Source organism: Homarus americanus, unplaced genomic scaffold (genome assembly GCF_018991925.1).
Source record: "Homarus americanus isolate GMGI-L3 unplaced genomic scaffold, GMGI_Hamer_2.0 scaffold24260, whole genome shotgun sequence".
NCBI classification, from domain to species: domain Eukaryota; kingdom Metazoa; phylum Arthropoda; class Malacostraca; order Decapoda; family Nephropidae; genus Homarus; species Homarus americanus.
Genome location: NW_024721079.1, coordinates 6,189,274 through 6,209,505, shown reverse-complemented (window position 1 = coordinate 6,209,505; position 20,232 = coordinate 6,189,274). Strand labels below are relative to the sequence as shown.

At 39.4% G+C, this 20,232-nt stretch overlaps 1 protein-coding gene across 1 annotated transcript; it reads right to left on the bottom strand.

The window, feature by feature from the left end:
* Positions 1–1,925: 1,925 nt before the first annotated feature.
* Positions 1,926–17,439, bottom strand: LOC121861484 (transient receptor potential channel pyrexia-like). Its single transcript, XM_042359269.1, has 6 exons — positions 17,336–17,439; positions 12,239–14,120; positions 11,126–11,294; positions 6,307–6,513; positions 2,841–3,118; positions 1,926–2,198 (listed from the first exon to the last, which is right to left on the bottom strand). The coding sequence occupies exons 2-6, from the start codon at positions 14,110–14,112 to the stop codon at positions 2,048–2,050; spliced, it is 2,679 nt and encodes an 892-aa protein (XP_042215203.1). The 5' UTR covers positions 14,113–14,120; positions 17,336–17,439; the 3' UTR covers positions 1,926–2,047.
* Positions 17,440–20,232: the final 2,793 nt, after the last annotated feature.

Here is a 20,232-nt window from a genome sequence, read left to right as displayed (position 1 = left end):
GTGTGTAATGATCACACTGTTAAATGAAGTAAAACCCCACTGGTATATTTCAGTCCAAATACTAGGACCCTCTTCAGGGTGCAGGGGAGGATGTTTTTGAAGAATCGAGGTGGTGCATAATTAAACTAAAGGAGAGAGACTTACTCATTGTTCGATGCACAGTATCTACAGATCTCCAATTTGAAACTAATTTACTTTTACATGTGTTTTTACTTTTATCCTCTTCACCACTGATCGGCTCGTTAGCCGCTTGGGCGATCAGTTACGTCTGTTACACATTGTTGGCAAGTACTGGGCATGCACCGGCTCCTGAATGTACCTGACCCTGCTCCGGTGTTGATTAAGTCTGGTCTTGAAAGAGCTCTCACTAGGTGCCGTCACAACACTCCCTGGCAGACTGTTCCAAGAGTTTACAACTCTCTCTCCAAAAAAGTTACCCCTCACAGTTTTCTGGATCTGCGGTTTCTTCAACCTTGAGCTGTGACCCCTTGTGGGGCGAGCGTCCGCCAGATCCAGGTAAGGACAGTCGACTGAGTAGTGCCCCTTGAGATGCTTATATGCCCTTCTGTAGTATAAGCTTGGCAAGTTCAGGCGCTCCAATCTCTCAGGGTAGTTGAGGTGCCGAAGTGAAGGCACCATTCTGGTGGCCCTCCTTTGAACATTTTCAACCAACTGACAGTCTCTACCATATCTCGGGGAGCTGACGGGGTGACAGTGCTCCAGATGGGGGGAAGCACTTTACTTTTGAAGATCGTTACGAGGGACGGACCGGCTAGATATCTGAACGACCTTTTTATAAGACCTAATAATTTATTTGCCTGTTTTACCTTCTCGCAATTGCCCGAGAACTTCAGCTCATTGTCAACATACGCACCAAGGTCCTTCTCACCTTCAGTTCCAAATAGTGCAACTTCATCATATTGGGACATAAGATAATCCTCCTTACCGTTGGTACGTACCAGGTGCATCCTCTTACACTTCATGACATTGAATCTCGGCAGCCATTTCTTCGACCATTCTTGGAGCCCACAGAGGTCCTTCTGCAGCTCTTCACAGTCCGCTTGGTTCTTGGTTTCCCGAAATAACTAAACAAAGGGAACTTAGGAGCCTTAATTAATAATGCAACGACACTCAACCCTTGCCTCCTAGTCATGTGGGACTTTTAGGTATGGTGACATCAACTGAAGAAATGAAACCAACATGTTAAAGATCCGACTCACTACAGAGGGTAACAAACACCAAACTTCTTGACCTCATCATAACTAGTATGGAGGGTATGGTGGCCAGGTTGGAACACTTAGATACAACACTGCACTTGAATTATTGGAGGGACCTTGAAGCTGTACAGTACATGGCATAAGGCAGAGAGAGTATTGGACTCGACCTTCTCTAGTATTGAAACATCGGAGGATTAATTCCATGTAAGACTCCATTTCTGTAGTACACATCCAGTAGTGAAAAAAAAACTTGCTCCTGGTATAAAATGAAGTCATTCTGCTGTGTACTACAAAATAAACACAAACTAATCCATGGATGAGTCAAAGTAACAATCTTTTATTTTTTAGATACAAAAATATTGCTATTAAAATTTTCTTCAATAACCCATTTACTTGGCATGATCTGGACCTCACCTTAATCTCAGCCTTGGCATATGGACTTGGGATTTCAATTTTTTACAGTAGAATGAAATATTTCCAAGTAAATTGTTCTATATACTGTATATACTTAGTTCACAAACCATTTATTCTTCATGTAGTTATTCCACTCTTTACACTAAAGTGAAATTCTAGCTAATAATAGATGTTCGGTGCTCACAAAGTAGCCTATCGTAAATAGTTGTTAGAGTGCACACATGACTCGACTAAGACATTTAGGTGGCAGAAGCATGCAGACCATTTTAAGGCTCAGGATAAAATATATCAGTCTTATTTTTTCCTGAACCAAGTGAAATATTTATTTTATGATGTGACATTCCAACACCAGTAGACTTGATGTTGTCATTAAATTATATTTGACCAATAGCCTTGTTTAAGCATTTAAAACTGTCTTAATTTCCAGGGTGCACAGTAGATGCAGCTTGTTGTACAAGTTGAGGATGATTCCTGACAATATCTTGTAACTCTTGCAAGATAGGGAGGAACTGGTTCAAAGGATCACCACGACTCTTCTGATCTTCTATACACTGCAGGCGATAGTTTCTGTGTGTTAACAAGATGTACATAAGTATTTTCTAATTAGAAATTGAGCACTGATGATGTGGCATATCATGAGTCATTCACCATTCTGTCTTGAATTACTACAGCAATTTCTTGAGGAACCTCTTCAAGGCTCTGGTTAAAGCTAGATGATGCCGATTTATTGCATCTGGCCACTCTTTCAGTGATATATGAGTTCTAACACTCCATCAAGTCTGGCTGATATAACCATGAGTTGCCCAAAGAAGTCATAATCGTAAAAAAATAAAATCATTTACTGTACAAACTCTTCCATGAATCCCCATCTAGGAATTTTTAAAAGGCTGCTCTCAATCACTGCCTAGGAATTTTCATAGGGCCTAACAAGCTTCAGATATTTCCTTTAATAATTGTTTTGTAACTTAAATCTTAATGTGTTATCATAACTCCTTTCTTGGGTAGATCAAGGGTGTACAGAAACCACAAAGATTGGGAATACAAGATAAATGATATGTAAAAGATGAAAGAAAAAGAAATACTCATCACACAATTGTTCATATCATTAACTTGCATATTATAGCTAGCGAATATTTATCAACACAAATTTAAAATGCTTCAAAACTATATCATTGAAATCTATTGTAAAATTTACATGGTTGAACCTACCTGAGGCAGTCAGCTATATCATTATCCAGTGTACAACAAAATTGCATCTCTTCCCCAGATCTGAGTCTTTCTTCTTTCTTGGGGTTATTGATATATGCATGAAGAATGGATCCTTTCTTGGATCCTGACAGAATGGGCCAGTACTTGGATCCTAACTTTGAGTGAATTTTGTCAACATAAGACCTCAAGCCTGGACAACTAAGGAACAAAGATTCAGTGAGGTAGACGAGTTCCAGGCGGGAAGTAAGGGAGTAGAGTTTGGCATCATCTACCACTTGCTGAAAAATACCAATAAAATTAGTCTCGCATATTATCATCATCATTGTTACTGCTTACTATATTTATAAATATTAGCCTATACTATGGTTATTTTAAGTGTTAAAGATAATTATTGAAAAGTTAATATATTATATTAATAGTAGTTTTCCAATCAGTTCATCATAACAGCCTACATTTAGTTTTTCTCAATTTCTGTTCTTATCTATCTGCAATTGTGTCCATATACAGTATTAATAAATAAAGATCTCAAAGGGGTAAAAACAAATATTCAGATGCAATCAAAAATAATTATTACATATTCTCATGATCACTTTCGACACGTTTAGTTTTGGCATTATATGGGGGATCAAAACCCTCTGGGCGTAATTGGTGAGGAATTTGAGGTAAAAGTAGGCCTCCATCTGGGGTCGTCTTGAGCCCTTTCTATTTATAATGGTGCTGGAGGCAACATCACGGGAATTTTAAGCCCCGTCCACACGATCAACAGTGCCCGGCCTGTGTGTCGTCGTACGCACGGAGGTGCTGGTTGGCAGCAGTCACACTTTGACGCTGGTACCTAGTAGGTGGTCGGCAGTAGCTGCTGCGGTACGATCACCATGGTGTGTCGCAGGACAGTTAAATCGAAGACTATAGCGCTGTGTATAATAATTGCTACAGTGTGCAAAAAGAAGAAAAAACAGAAAAGGGAGTGGTTATCTCAACGAAAAGTTAAGGGACGTCCTGGTACGATTTTACGTGAGCTGCAAGATGAACATGAGAAAGACTTCACTAACTACATGGGAATGGACCCCAACACTTTCTATAGACTTCTCGCTAAAATTGGAACCATACATAAAAAAAAAACAAGATCCCATTATGAGGCAGCATATCTCCAGAGGCTCGTCTAGAGGCTCCGCTCATATTTCTTTCAACTGGGTGCTCCTACACGTCGCTTCAGTATACAACGAGGATATCAAAACAAAGTTTGTCTACCATAATACCTGCAACTTGTCAAGCCATATACAGTATGAAGGTGAGATTTGTAGTATAGATAGTTTTTCAATTTTGACGGTCACGAGAGGTTCCCAAGGTGTAACATGTCTTATTATGTGATATAGTAGGGTTTCCGGTTTTTATCGATTATTAATTAAAATAGTTTTTGTAAAAGGGGATAACCCTCCATACACACGATACATGATGGACCTGTTTAGGACACAAGGTTGCTTCCAAAACGCTATACACAACTTTTATACACTGTATTTAACATAATTACATACTCCCTAGCGTATGTAGTCTTAAATTAAATATCTGAAGACCCACTCCAAACAATAAAGACATGTAAACCAAACCAACATGCATATTCGTCAATATAAATAAAATACTAGAGTATGTTTTAACAACAGTTATCACCGTTTGCCACTAATGAGGCATAGATAGTTATAATAAGTACGCGTATCCAACACCCTCATATGACCCTTACATAATAGTCGTTGAGGAGGAAAGCCTACCTAGTTTCCCCAGATAAGGGATCTCATAAATAAGTTTGAGCATGTATTTTATTTTCACCGCTCATCTGTCGAAGATCGTTAGCAACAACCTGACCAAAATCACTGTCTGCATCATTTATAATATTTTCGGAGGAAGATAATGACTGCAGGTGGTGGAGGGCCTCTCAGGATATAAGCATCGCCAGAAACCCTTTTGGTCGGTCGTTCACTTGACGGTGTGGGTGAGGGTTCACGAGTATTCGAATCTGCAGCCGAACGAGAGACAGTCGGCGTAGCCATACGAGAGACGGTGGGCGTGGCCGTGACAGTGGCTGGTGGATTATCATCAAGTCCCAGCAGTAGCGGATCGTTGAATATCTATAAATGAAAAAAAAAAATATACACAAGCCCTTTGTTAATAGTGACACACAAAAATATATACATATATATTACGTACAATACAGAGAGAGAGAGAGAGAACGCTTGCATACGTACCTCGTGATCAGAATGTACCTCAGACGTCTTCTGTAGTGTGAGTATCCATGTTTGACACATTGTCGAATTGTCACCATCAATGAGGAAATGCAGTGCATCAAAGCACCATACTTGTGGGAATATAAATGTCCTCCGTTCCAGCTCCAGACGTTTTTTTATTTTTGCATCTTTCTTAGTTCCCGTCTATGCTGATTTCGAAGTGATTGAATTTTTCTCTTCACATCACTTGTGGTAACTGTAGTCCCGCTTCTATTCATGTTCTCTGTAATCTGTCTCAGTGCCGCTGCACGTTTGTCCCTATCCCTGTACATGTCCACTTTGACATTCCATAGACAAGGGTGCTGACGATAGAGTTCAATCAACACCATGGTCTCTTCTCTAGACCAATGAATGTTTCCTTGGTCTGTGGCAGACGGAGGAACAGACATTTTCCAGTGGTGACTTGTGGCGAGACTGAAAAACTGGCAGCCAGGGTTCCAAGGTTAACTTCGTTTGTCTGGCAGGGTCGTCCATCCATACCCGGCAGCAAACGGTCAAACCACCAGGCAGACAGCCTTATCTGGTGGTTTCGCTCGACCACTGGCACAGGCACTCCGCTGGTTTGCCCTGGTCAATTTTGCCCGAACAACGGGCATTAAGCGAGTGCCCGTCGGGCAGTGCTCGATCGTGTGGACGGGGCTTTAGGACTAGTCTGCCTGGAGAATTTTTGTAGTGAAAAGTATCACTATGTATGTACTGTACACATGACTAAATAATTCTCTATTTACATTCATACCAAGCCTGTCATGTGCTGTAACTCCGAGGTAATTGACAATTTGGTTATTTTGTCATTTATCTTTATTTGTCTCAGGAATGTACCCCTTGATTTATGAAAGGTATTTACGGAACACCCTATATATATATTTCATGTAGATCCACAATGAAAACGTGGATAAGATAAATCTTAATAAAATCACACAGGGAAAAGGGAAACAATGGAGCACCTTAGCTTTCGTCTTTATTCAAGACAACTTCAGAGGCAACTGACGTTGCCTCAGAAGATGTCTTGAATAAAGGCGAAAGCTAAGGCGCTCCATTGTTTCCCTTTTCCCTGTGATTAAAAAAAAAAAATATATATATAAATATATATATATATATATATATATATATATATATATATATATATATATATATATATATATATATATATATATATATAAATAAAAGAGATGCTGTAGTGAACTCACCTGTGTGTCTGTGACTGCCAATCCAATCAAAACATTCATAATGACCAGAAAAATCAGGAAGAGGAAGAGAAGGAAGACAAGTAAGGTCGACGTGGAGAACAGGAACTTGCGAGAGAACTGCTCACTCTGGTCTGAGTATTCAAACTCCCCAGTTGCCATTACTATTACCTTCGGAAGTGTTGACCAGAAATTACTGAAGTCTGAATCCTGATAATAAAATAGGTGATATGAGTTGCGTTTATAAAATCAATTACAGTACTGCATTTACAGATATAAAAAAATAATAATATAAACAATCATATATTCTGAAAATTTAGACAAAATTATAAACAATGTAACCAAACAAACACCAAGTGATCAGAGTACCGTCATCATATCTGAGGCTTGACCACTGGTAGTAGATAGTGGGCAGCTATCAAACAGGGAGGTACTACCGCCTGGGAAGATATTGGAAGCATAATGTTTTGTCTAATGGTAGACCCTGCTGCCATATGGCATCACGAAAATTGTGACCAAGTCCCAGGTTGCTGATCTAACTTTCTGCCTCATTTACACACAATTGCAGGGCCTCAATTGTTTCTCTTAATATTGACAAAACATACATATATTGTTTCTCACTTTTGATCTTTTTTTCATTTTGTTTTTATGGTTTTATTATTTTATTATTTTGTAATGTAAATTTTATTTCTATGAATTATTACTATTATTATTATTATTACATTTTCGCCTCCCAGGCCCCGATGTGGGTCAGTGACCTGTGCCCGGGTGGGCTAATCCCCGTAAAAAAAATAAAATAAAATAAAATTAATAAATAAATAAATATATCCACTCGAAACGTTTCTGATAGTTTTTACTAATTCTCCAAAATTTTGTATCTCTGGGCACACAGTTTTTAATTTCATTCATCCATCTCAATCTCTGTCCTCCCCTGGCCCTCCTACCCTCAACCTGACCATTAGTATTTATGCTATTATCCCCTTATCCCTAATTATATGACCAAAGTATCTCATTTTTCTTTTTCTGTACATTTCAATTATTTCTCTCCAAGTATTTGCTAACCTTTGTACTTCTTCATTTGTTTTCATGTCAGTGTAGATTATTCTTACTATACAGTACACATACAACACCAAATTTTAAAGGCCTCTAATCTCCTTCTGGTGTCACCTGAAAGTGTCCACACTTCTGACCCATACAATAGTCCTTGCCATATGTATCCTTTCGGCAGCTTTTTTCTTAAATTGTTAATCTCCCTTTTCATAAGGCCTTTTAGATTAGTAAATGCTGTTTTTGCTTGAACTATTCTTGCTGTGATTTCTTTCGCACATCTACCACCACAGTTAATGTTATTCCCCAAATATACAAAATGTTCACTTGTTTAAGTTCCCTGTTGCCTACCATAATTTATATTTTAGGATTTATTTCCAAGTTGGAAATAAATTTCTTTGGACCTCTAAAGCCCTCTCACTCAAAATTTTCAAATCAAATATAGCTTCCAGGGGCGGATCCAGGAATATCAAAGGGTGCTGAGGAGGGGGGTTCCAAGAAATTGTGGACCATGGCGAGCACAGTGTGCCCACCCAGCTGTTTTATTTTTTTTTAATCTGACAAATATCTTGGGCATTTTGAGGCCATGTGCACTTTATATTAGGAGATATTCTGAGGTCAATAGTAATTACTTTTTACTATACAAAAAGCCTGAATACAATACTGCAGTAAAGAAAAAATTGCAATTTTCTGATGAAAAAGAGGGGTCCGAACCCCTAAGACCCCCCCTGGATCCACCCCTGGTTTCCCTATTTCCATTTCCCCTTCTATATCCATTTTGATCTTCAGCTATTGGTTGAAACAGCCGAAAGACAAAGTTGCCAGAATCCCCCCCCCAAAAAAAAATGATTTTCAGATAACTCTGTCTATTCTAAATTTAATTCTACTTAAAATGATGCTTAATAAAACTTTGCAGGCATGACTTTTTAGCTTATTGATCTAAACTGGGTGCACTCTTAGTCTTGACGGGTCCATCTTCTCCACACGTCCAACATCCTCTCTTCTCCACGTTCTTCTCTGTATTGCCCAGCTCTCGCTCTCGCTCTCGTTTCCGCTTGTAACAGTCCTCCTGTTTATGCACAATCTTTTCGCAATACCAACAGGTTTCTTTAAATCTCTGTCTCTTGTACTTGGCCCTTCCGCCCTGATGCTTGGTAAACTTGACCTCACATAAGATTCAAACTCCAGGGCTCTTGCCAAAGCTTCCTGTAGAGTTACAGGTTTGGAATGCTTCACCCGAATCTTGAGCTGCGTGCTGTTCAATGCGTCCGCAAACTAGTCCCTCAACAACACGGCGAGCAGATTAGGTGATGCTCCAGGGTACGCTCTATTAGCCATACTTTACAGGTCTTGAGCCAGCTGTTGCAGTGTTTCACCTCGATTACAGGTACGAATACGGAATCTGGCTCTGTAAACCTCATTTTGGTGCTTGCTTCCTTACCTTCGTTCCAATACCTTTACCAGTGACATGTAATTCCTACGCTCTTCTCCTGTCAACTGGCTGAGAACCTCCATAGCCGTGCCCTTAGGACTCGTGGCTAATTACACTGCACACTGCTTGTCGTCCCACCCGTTTTGTTCAACTAGTAACTTAAACTGTGCTTGGTATGCTTCCCATGAGACCTTGTGTTCTTCACTGGCACTTTTTGATAGTTCCCCATTTCACTTGACATAGATAGGGGTAATTCAGTTCAGCACTTCCCTTTTCCACACGCTCATCGTATTTTCCAGAATTTTCAACACTGCATTCCACTCGGAGCGTCCACAAATGATGTTTCACGTACACCGTCACAATTATAGTGGTCACTAGATCTTTGCTGATACCCTGCTGTTAGACAATTCTCCAGAGCTTCCATCCTGATACTGACTTTCTGTAGCTCACTGTTCACCTCTGTTAGCGCCCCTCGTACCTCTGTGATCTCACCACTCACTTTTTGTTTGTGGTGTTTCAATTTTTCACCCACTTCAACTTGACCCTCATGAAGCGCATCATTCCGTCTGCTACACATCGCTTGTAAAGTCTCATCCCGTTCCTAAATTTTTTTATCGATCTCTTCCTCCAGCTGCTGTAGTTGTTGAATCTATTCACATCTTCAGGGGTGAGTACAGACTGTACTCACCCCTGAAGATGTGTTGGGAACTTCGTGTTTTCTTCTTTCCTTGTGGTTATCAGCATATACCTAGATCACCTACAGTATTTATATATATATATATATATATATATATATATATATATATATATATATATATATATATATATATATATATATATATATATATATATATATATATATATATATATATATATATATATATATATATATATATATATATATCGCAATTTTACTAAATATTCATGTTCTATCATAGTATACTCTCCAAAGATAAATATAATTTTTCCTTCTTAGGGACGCTTGGCCATGTGTAGCCATGACAAGTGGGGTACAGGACAGTGTATTGGGCCCGCTGTTGTTTGTTTGCTTCATAAATGACATGTCAGAAGCTGTACATTTCTCCATACAAATGTTTGCGGATGATGCCAAGTTATTTAGGGAAATTAATAACCAAGCAGACTGAAGAGCTGCAGAAGGATCTCTGTGAGCATCAAGCATGTTCGAAGAAATGGCTGCTAAGACTAAATGTCACGAAGTGTGAGACGATGTCCCAACGGAACATTAATTGAGACAATGTGAAAAAGACCTCGGCCTGCATGTTTACAATGAAGTGAAGTTCTCGGGCCATTGTGAGAAGACGGTGAATCAGGCAACTAAATTATTTGATCTTATAAGAAGATCGTCCCTCATAACGGTCTTCAAGAGCGAGGTGCTTCCCCGCCCGGAATACTGTCACCCCGTCTGGTCCCCGAGATATGCTAGGGACTGTCAGTTGATAGAAAATGTCCAAAGGAGGGCCACCAGGCTGGTGCCAGCACTTCGGCACCTCAGCTACCCTGAGAGATTAGAGTGCCTGCAATTGCCTAGTTTATACTACAGACGGGCAAGGGAAGACCTAATTGAGATGTATAAACATCTCAAAGGGCACTGCTCAGTCGAGTGTCCTTACCCGGAGCTGGCAGAACGCTCGCTCCACATGGGGTCACAGCTCAAGGTTGAAGAAGCCGCTAGTCCAGAAAACTGTGATGGCTAACTTTTTCGGAGTGAGAGTTATGAACTCTTGGAACAATCTACCAGAACGTGTTATGACGGTACCGAGTGTGAGCTCTTCCAAGACCAGACTGGGACAAACACGGGTGCAGGTTCAGATATATTCAGGAGCCAGTGCATGCCCAGTAGTTGCCAACATCGCCCAAGCAGCTAACGAGCCGATCAGTGAGGATAAAAGTATTAGACAGCGGACCAATCGGAGGCCTCAAAGCATTGTAAGAGTGACGCGCTTTCTTCTATATACTTTCCTTGCTTTATACCCATCCCAGGTATTTGAAAGTGGTTCGATCGACCTCCCCCCCCCCCCGCCACGACAAGGTAACGCAAATTCGGGCACTAGATGGAGTTGTAGGTGGGAAAACAAAGCAATGGATGCATAAAAAAAAAGCCTACTCTATGTTAAGATACTTCTTGTTCAATATCCTGCTAATCAATTTGGGAGGAATAGAAGTACACACGGTACAGGTGGATAAGTACTGTATATGCAGTGGAGTGTAGAATAGATAACAAATTCTTATTATACTTAAAGTAACGCAACAAAATTATCAGAATAATAAACATGATAAGTAAATGACTATTTAAAACTGTTAAAGGTAATGACTTGAATTTACCTGACCATCAGTAGTAGGCTGTAGGATGATGTTGAAGCTTATAGTGAAAGCTAGGATGAGGGCACCATACAAGAAGATGAACTTCAAGAAGTTCCAGGAGGTATGTCGAACCATTGTAATGTAGATGGCAAGGGGGTAATATCGGCCAAGAATAAGCACAAACTCGTACCTGTAATTTATGCAATTAGAGTACAGTAAATGTATTTGTACATATATATATATATATATATATATATATATATATATATATATATATATATATATATATATATATATATATATATATATATATATATATATATATATATATATATATATATATATATATATATATATATATATATATATATATATATCCACCGAACATTGCCCGTTAAAGTACCTGTAAAAGAGAGACAGTGAAGCAACATTGCGACGAAGGGAAAGGGAAGAAAGATTTTCAACTAAAGGAGAGTTAATAAGACGAAATGCCTTTGATTCCACCCTATCTAACAGTTGGACAGAAGAAGAGCCACCCCAGATATGAGAGCAGTACTCCAAGTTAGGACGAATGAATCCCTTATATACTTGAAGCAAGTGCTCAGGAGTGAGGTAGCTATGGCATTTGTACAGCATTCCCAGCTTTCGGGGGGCAGCCTTAGCAATGTTGTGCATGTGTGGTTTCCATGACATATTAGAGGAAATGGTGAGGCTTAGCAGATCTATTTTAGAACTTGGAAGAACGATTGCGTCCTGAAATGTGATTGGTGGGAGATCATTTAATTTGGAAAGTGTAATTGGTAAATACTGAGTTTTATTACGACTGAATTTAACCATTTTTTTTATCTCCCCATTCGGAGATTCTGCACAGATCCGCATTGATAGATGAAATGATATCAGCTCTAGAAACAGATCTAGTTTGAGAATTAGGGGGAAGGGAAAATGTGAAGAGCGAAGAGTAGAATCATCAGTGTAAGAATGGATATAATTAGTCGTAGTGTGAAATACAGTAGAGTATATCTATGGCTTAATACACTGCAGAATGTTAATTTAACATATATGACTCCTACATTGCCCAATTATAAACATTTTACAAAACAACTAACAATGAGCTCATAGATGAAATCAACTTACCAGGCAACAATTATAGCCCAAGCAGCAAGGTGGCGGGTGACGTCGGCGCCAAGTGTTGTGCACCACAGAACGACCACAACCACAACTAAAAATATTTCTAAGTAGTTCTCAATATTCTTAAGGTAGACTTCCCTGGTGTAGAAAACTTGGAACACCTCCCTTATAATCATGTATATAGTGATTGGGATAAGGAATCCCATGAACCAATGCACTGTTGTTTGTTGACTTAATATCTGTTCTTCCAGATCCAGAGTAGTATTGGAAGATCCAGAATTGCCAGCCGTTTTTGCCTGAGCTTCAAGTACACGCAAATCTTTCAAACAATAAACATATTCTGTAAGCATAATGACAAAGAAGAAGTAAAGTCCTAGATTGAGAAGGTAAAGAGGTAGAGCCTTCCGCCACTTTGCATACAACAGACACTGTACGAGTGGATGTTTTATGGTTTGTCGGTGCCTTTTACTCCTTTTAATGTCCATCAGTGCTTCTACTTCATTAGTACTTTTTACCTCTTTCTTTATATCATCATTGACTGGAGGTAAGAGAAAATGAAAGTTCAGTTTCAATATGTAATCCTCATCTAGGACATTTTCTCGTTCACCTTCTGCTGGCTGGTGTGTAATACAGCCATCCATAGCTTGTTCCAGGGTTGCTGGAAGAAGTGAATCCAGGATATTACCTTGGGTCTTACTCTTACCTGCTATTATTTGGCGAGCACCAAGGAATGACCCCTTACACAAAAACTTACTCATGGCCTCCTGATTTTTGAAAGATGCAGCCACATGCAGTACAGTCTTACCCATCCATTCCTGGTTGACACTTAAGAGAACATCGTCTTGCATTAATCTTCGTAAACAATCTATGTGACTAATGTCAGAAGTTACTTTATGTTTTTTACCGTTCTCCATCAGTTTTTGGACAATACTAACACTATATTCTCTGAGATCTACTGAATCGTTATCCCCTTTCATATGATCAATGATACGATTGAATATAGGTAAGTGCCCTAGGTCAGCAGCACGATGAATGGGCAGTTCATGTGTTATTTCAGGTGCCCAAGCATTTGCACCAAAATCAACTAATGTTTTAACTAGTGAATTATTGCTTCTGTCAACAGCATAGAAAAGTAGAGTTTGTTTACCAAGTCGACCACTGACTATAGCACGAGCATCTTCAGCAGATTCCTTCTGCAAGAATGCCCGTATATTCTGTATATCACTTCTCTTTAATACCATATCAAGGAATTCTGATGCTGCAGGTCTTTTTGGGGCAGGGCAGGGATCACCACCCACCAGGATAGAAGGAAGGGCTCTTTTGCTTTGTAGAATTTCCTCAATAGTGCCATCCCCTCCAGTTTCCTGAAGAGAAGCACCAGCATTTACCATTTTTTTACAAAATTTGATAAGACCACCTCTTCTAGGAGCCCCGTCTCCTTGAGGTAACCTTGATGCAGCTATTCCTAATGGTGTGAGGTCTTCGAGAGGGTCATGAGGTTCCAAATCGATTTTGTATTTTTTATCTAAAAGTAAGTCTGTTATTTTATCTAAGATTTCTTCATCTTTAAAATTTCTAACCCCTTCAGATATGGCAGAAGCCAAAATGTGTAGCGCAGTCTGACCATTATTATTACGAGCGTTAATATGAGCTCCAGCATTGAGGAGCTTTTCAACAACTTCCGCCTGTGCTTCAGAGACTGCCACCAAGAGTGGTGTTCTTCCATCATGATCTGGGGCATCAAGAACATCTTTAGGTGGATTGGCATCTAATAAAACCTGAATTGAGGTTGTCTGACGGGCTGCTTGGTCATTACCAAGTGACTGTAGCTCCATTGCTGTCACAAATTGTGTCTTCTGGTTCTCAACGTCTGCCACCATGACAATGCCTGTGGAAAACAACTTATTATAATATTTGTTTATAAATTAATAAAATTATGACAAATGTTCACTGTTCATCAGCCTTGACATTTTTGATGATGAAATTTTCATTTATAGAGATTTGTACGAGTAAAATCAATGAAATACTTTATTATATTATCGGAACTGTTGAGGACCTGTATGGTGAAGTATAACCTCTTAACTCCTGCCTTTTCTTATTGCTTTAAAATCTTCTTATATATAAATACCACTCTAATGTTGTAGTTTGATAATTAAACAAATATATTATGGAAATAATAATCATTATGATTCACTATATTTTAACTAGAAATGCTTAAAATCTTAAAGAAAAAAGAATGGAAAAAATGGAGCACCTTAGCTTTCGTCTTTATTCAAGACATCTTCAGAGGCAACTGAATTACATGGGCAGAGAGAGGCTTAAGTACACAGGGTGACCTTACTAAACATGAGGTCAGGTCATCAACATGACATCCACTAATTCGCACTAAGGCTCGTCTAAATTAAGGTAATACACCCTGTATATTTTTATTTCACATTTTTATCCCTGATTTTAGCTTTGTACGTAGGTCTCTCGTCATTTTTGTCAGTTTTAAATTGGAGTGCTGTTTCTTTAAATTTTGTGGAAGGTAAATTTTCGTATAATGTTACGTATTTATTGTATATCACCTGTAATTTTAAAACTTGTTAAAAACTTTTTGTTTTCTAGGCTCTGATGATGGAAAATTATTTTTCCGAAACGTTAGTGATTAAAGAAACCCAACTTAGTCAAGATTTTAAAATATCATTACCAGAGTGAATTTAAGCGTTTTCTTTACCCATGGACCTGCCATCTTACGAAAATATTCCAACCGACCACTCGTCCATTATCATCCTCAACATCATCGTTTCATGACCGTTCTCTACGCTTGCATGGGTTAATCGAGATCAGCTGATAGCATAGTGTCCTAGTTACCACCAGGTAAATTTGAAACTAAGTTTTATGGCTGAATACCCTTTTTATCACCAACTCAATTTTACAGTGGGAAATGGGCCTTAGCTATATGGAGTACTGTACTTCCATGCACCCATGTTGGTGAGTACTGAATGAAGTTTTCTTGTGCTCCCCAAAGTTGTGTTTGGCCAAGTGTCTTCTGTAATGTTTATTATCCCTCTACCATGCAACACTAACATGCTCATCATCACACCACACCACTATCATCCTACACAGTACAACACACCATGCCACTACAGTAGATTATATATACAAAATTAGCAATGAGTGAAGTTATACGTGACAATGAAGGACTAAATGTTAATGGTAAAGAAATATTAAATAACACTATACAGATGATAATGCTCTTATCACAGATAGTGAAGAGGCATTACAAAAACTTGTTAACACATTAGTGGAAAGGGGTGAAAAATATGGTCTGAGAGTTAATGCCGAAAAGATCAAAGTAATGGTTGTTTCCAAATTGAAAATAAATCCTAAAATAAAAAATTATAGCAAGCAACGGGGAACTTAAATGAGTGGAAAATTGTGTGTACAAATATTTAAGAAGAGACATCAGCTGTATGGAAGAAATCAAAACAAGAATATGGCAAGCAAAAACAGCATTTAATGGTCAAAAAGACCTAAGGAAATGGGACATACTTCAATAGGAGAAAAAGGCTGCTGAAAGGCTTTATATGGCAAGGACTGGTGTATGGGTCAGTGACTTTCTGCAGACACCGGAATGAGGTTAGAGGCCTTTGAAATGTAGTGTTATAGGCAAATGCTATGAATAAGCGACACTGACAAGAAAACAAATAAAGAACTAAGATTAGCAATAACTTCAAGAGAATGCAGTACTTGAAATGTATAGATAAAGAAAAACGAGATACTTTGGTCATATAATTGGGGATGAGGAGATAATAACAGCAATAGTAATGGGCAAAGTTAAGGGTAGGAGGGCCAGGAGAAGGCAGAGACTGGAATGGACGAATGAAATAACAAACTGGGTCCCCAGAGAGATACAAAGCCTTGGAGGATTGGTAAAAACAGCCCGAGAACGTTTAGAGTTGAGGACTGTGGTCGCCAACCCTCAGACATGACGGTATTCTGATATATATATATATATAAGTAAATCATGATCCAGGTATATGCTGATAACTTCGTGTTTTCTTCTTTCCTTGTGGTTATCAGCATATACCTAGATCACGCGGTGATTTACTTGCATATATATATATATATATATATATATATATATATATATATATATATATATATATATATATATATATATATATATATATATATATATATATATATATATATATATATATATATATATATATTACCGTGTTGGGTGTTACTGGAAGGAGATGGAGGTTTCTACTTGGGGAATGGGAGGCCCTGCCGTTCTGTTTATACTAATAGTTTCCAAACTTGCAGGGAAGTGTGTGAAAAACATATAGAAAAATTTTCTTTATTAAAAATTTTCCAATGACGTAAATACGAATTAAGAGTAACCTCCTCGTCCACACGCTTTACACTTTCATATACGCATTGCCCTATTTTCTTTTTTTTATATAAGTTCACCGTTTGGCTCAATTACAAGTTGCGTAAATGTGGAAGCGTTAAATAGACTGACCTTGTGTTGTAGTGTGAAGAGAAACTGATGTCCGCCATCTTGGACGACGTGCTTACTTTTGATTTCTCGGTGCAACTTGTGACACTCCTCATATTTCTATTGTTGGTCCTTACTGAACTTATACTGCGTGTTTTATCATTAAAATCTTAACAAACTGACCACATTTTCTTTATTAACGTATAATTTGTACGTTGGTTAATATTCGCACCACACCTGAGCTTAACTATCAGGGTAACAACACGGCAGTGATCACCTGTCTGTCCATCAGCTGACAAACAATTTACTATTTACTATCTTAGACATTGCAGTACTACAGCATTCTATGACTTACCTGATTTTTATTTTCCAATATTTCCCAGCCAACGTCCTTTTTTATTCGGGCAAATATCTAAACAGTGGATTATTAAAAAATAAATAAATAATGCCACTTTACACGACAACTATCTGGAGCATAAAATTAACCATCTGTAGCGTGGGTGTGATGCAGTAGCTCAGCACCCATCGACCACTGATTCTCCTTACCCTCATTATGCAGTATGAGTAGTATACTAACTTCATATCCTCAGTACTGAAGTAAAGGAAACACGAACCCACGAAATAAGATGAGAACTCCCGGCCTACCCGCTCGTTTCTGCAGCGCCACTGAGTAATTGTTACTACCGGACGGACGCAAGATTTGAGGGTGCGATGGTGCCAAGTCGGTTTCCTCTGGCACTGTGTATAAGACTAAGCAGATCTGGCAGCTCTGTTTCTGCTGTCATATCTGGATTTGTTAAGGTTGGCGCCAACAGAAATGAACTCTCAACATGTTGAAACCTGACCAACACTTGAGCTAAATCTCTCGTTAACAATACACTAACGACGGGTTCCACTTTTTTAATAGATTCTAACGAGGAATATTCCTCGTTAGTCAAGAGTGTGGGGGTGTACTGTACATAACTGGTTGACTTATACTAAAACACAACAATGACCTTAACGTATGGCATCCAAATTACAATGAGATTCAGCCTTACAACAATACACTTCTTATTACTAAACAAAAAGTTATGATGAAATTAGGGATTGCGTGAAGATTAGGCACCCTAGCTTATTTCACCTGATGATTCAACGGCCGTAGGCTGCGTTCACACCAAACGAGTCGAGTCGAGTTATCAGTCAATTGACTCGTTTCCGTTCACACAGAAAGGGTCAAAATGAGTCACGTTGTGACGTCAGTTTCTTGTCAGATGTCAAGCGGTAAGGAGTCTGGACAAACATTCGCTCGCAGCCTTACATTCTCTGTTGTGGATTCAGCGGCGTAGGAGGAAGAAGAACCGAGTATGGGTGCATGAACTCTACAGTACACTAAAAGACCAGATTTTGATGCCTTTGGTCATTTGTTTCCAAACCTGCTATATCACCCAGACAAATTCTACCGTTTATTCAGAATGATAACCGGAAAACTTCAAGAAGCTGGTTAATATGACAGGAATATGTGTAAAGAAAATGGGCACAAACTACTGTACAGACATAGTGAAGAACAAATTGAGGCAAGCAATTAAGGCACCACTACCAGCAGTAACCAAGTCGCATTATTGGTGCCACAAAGATTTTTTTTCTTTTGTGTGTATGCTTTCTCAAGGACTGAAATTGTGCATACAATCCACCATTCATAGGGAGATACAGTATACGCAGTGATAGCACATATATATATTCGTAGAGAACTGAAAAGGAGAATATAAGTAAATAATAGTTAAAAAAAACAAAAAAAAGAAGCCTGGCTGTCTAGAAGGGCATGTTATTGCCGCCCCCAAAGAAAGTTATTTTTTTCTTCTGTGTTTCTACAGGACTGAGTGGGCATATGATCCGCCTTTCATAGCAAGGTACAGTGTACTGTACATAGGGCTAGCACATACTGTAGACACCAACAACTCGTCGAGGAGAATCTGAAAATAACAGAAGACAACTCACTGTTTTGGGAGGCAACACCGACGTATGGGAGTGCCGAAGAGGTTAATGACCAGCAGGAGGCAACTAAGTCATTATTTTCTTTTTCTTTTTAAATAACATTGGATAACCACAAGGGCATGATCATTCCCACATCTCATTTCTCTAAGACTTCAATTAGTAAATGTGATTATAAAGAAAATCATCCCACTGAGGGGTAAGTTTCTTGGTCAGAAATAAATTGTATTAGTCCGGTGGGTGGCACTAATAACTGCCTATACCCAGGCAGCGAGCCTGCGGGGCTTTTAAAGGAAACTTAACGCTAAAGCCCTGCTACCAGGACACAGATTAGAAGCAATTATCATAGTAATAATAAATATCAATATTATTGTTATTAGTAAGCCGACGATAGAAGTTCATCACATGACATGGTAAACTGGTGATTAATGGCACGAAATCGTCATCTGTACCTGTAACAAGTGGGGTACCGCAGGGTAGTGTATTGGGCCCGCTGTTGTTTGTTTGTTTCATAAATGATATGCCTGACGTTGTACACTCCTCCATACAAATGTTTGCCGATGATGGCAAGTTATTTCGGGAAATTAAGAACCAAGCGGACTGTGAAGAGCTGCAGAAGGACCTCTGTGGGCTCCAGGAATGGTCGAAGGAATGGCTGCTGAGATTCAATGTCACGAAGTGTAAGAGGATGCACCTGGGGCGTACCAACGGTAAGGAGGCGTACCATATGTCCCAACGGGATGAAGAAAATGTACTAGTTGAGACTGTGTGTGAGAAGGACCTAGGTGTGTATGTTGACAATGAGCTGAAGTTCTCGGGCCATTGTGAGAAGAAGGTAAATCAGGCAAATAAATTATTGGGTCTTATAAGAAGGTCGTTCAGATATCTAGACGGTCCGTCCCTCGTGACGATCTTCAGGAGTGAAGTGCTTCCCCATCTGGAGTACTGTCACCCCATCTGGTCCCCGAGATATGATAGGGACTGTCAGTTGGTTGAAAATGTTCAAAGGAGGGCCACCAAACTGGTGCCTGCACTTCGGCACCTCAGCTACCCTGAGAGATTGGAGCGCCTGAACTTGCCTAGCTTATACTACAGACGGGCAAGGGGGGACCTAGTTGAGGTTTATAAGCATCTCAGGGGGCACTACTCAGTTGAGTGTCCTTACTTGGAGCTGGCGGACGCTCGCCCCACAAGGGGTCACAGCTCAAGATTGAAGAAGCCGCAAGTCCAGAAAACCGTGAGGGCAAACTTTTTCGGAGTGAGGGTTGCAAACTCTTGGAACAATCTACCAGAGAGTGTTGTGACGGCACCGAGTGTGAGCTCTTTCAAGAGAAGACTTGACCAACACTGGAGCGGGTTCAGGTACATTCAGGAGCCGGTGCATGCCCAGTATTTGCCAACAGTGCGTGACAGAGACGTGACCGATCGCCCGGGCGGCTAGCGAGCCGATCTTTTGGTGAAGAATATAAATGAAAAGAGACGTGACCGATCGCCCAAGCGGCTAACAAGCCGATCAGTGGCGAAGAGGATAAAAGTAAAAGTA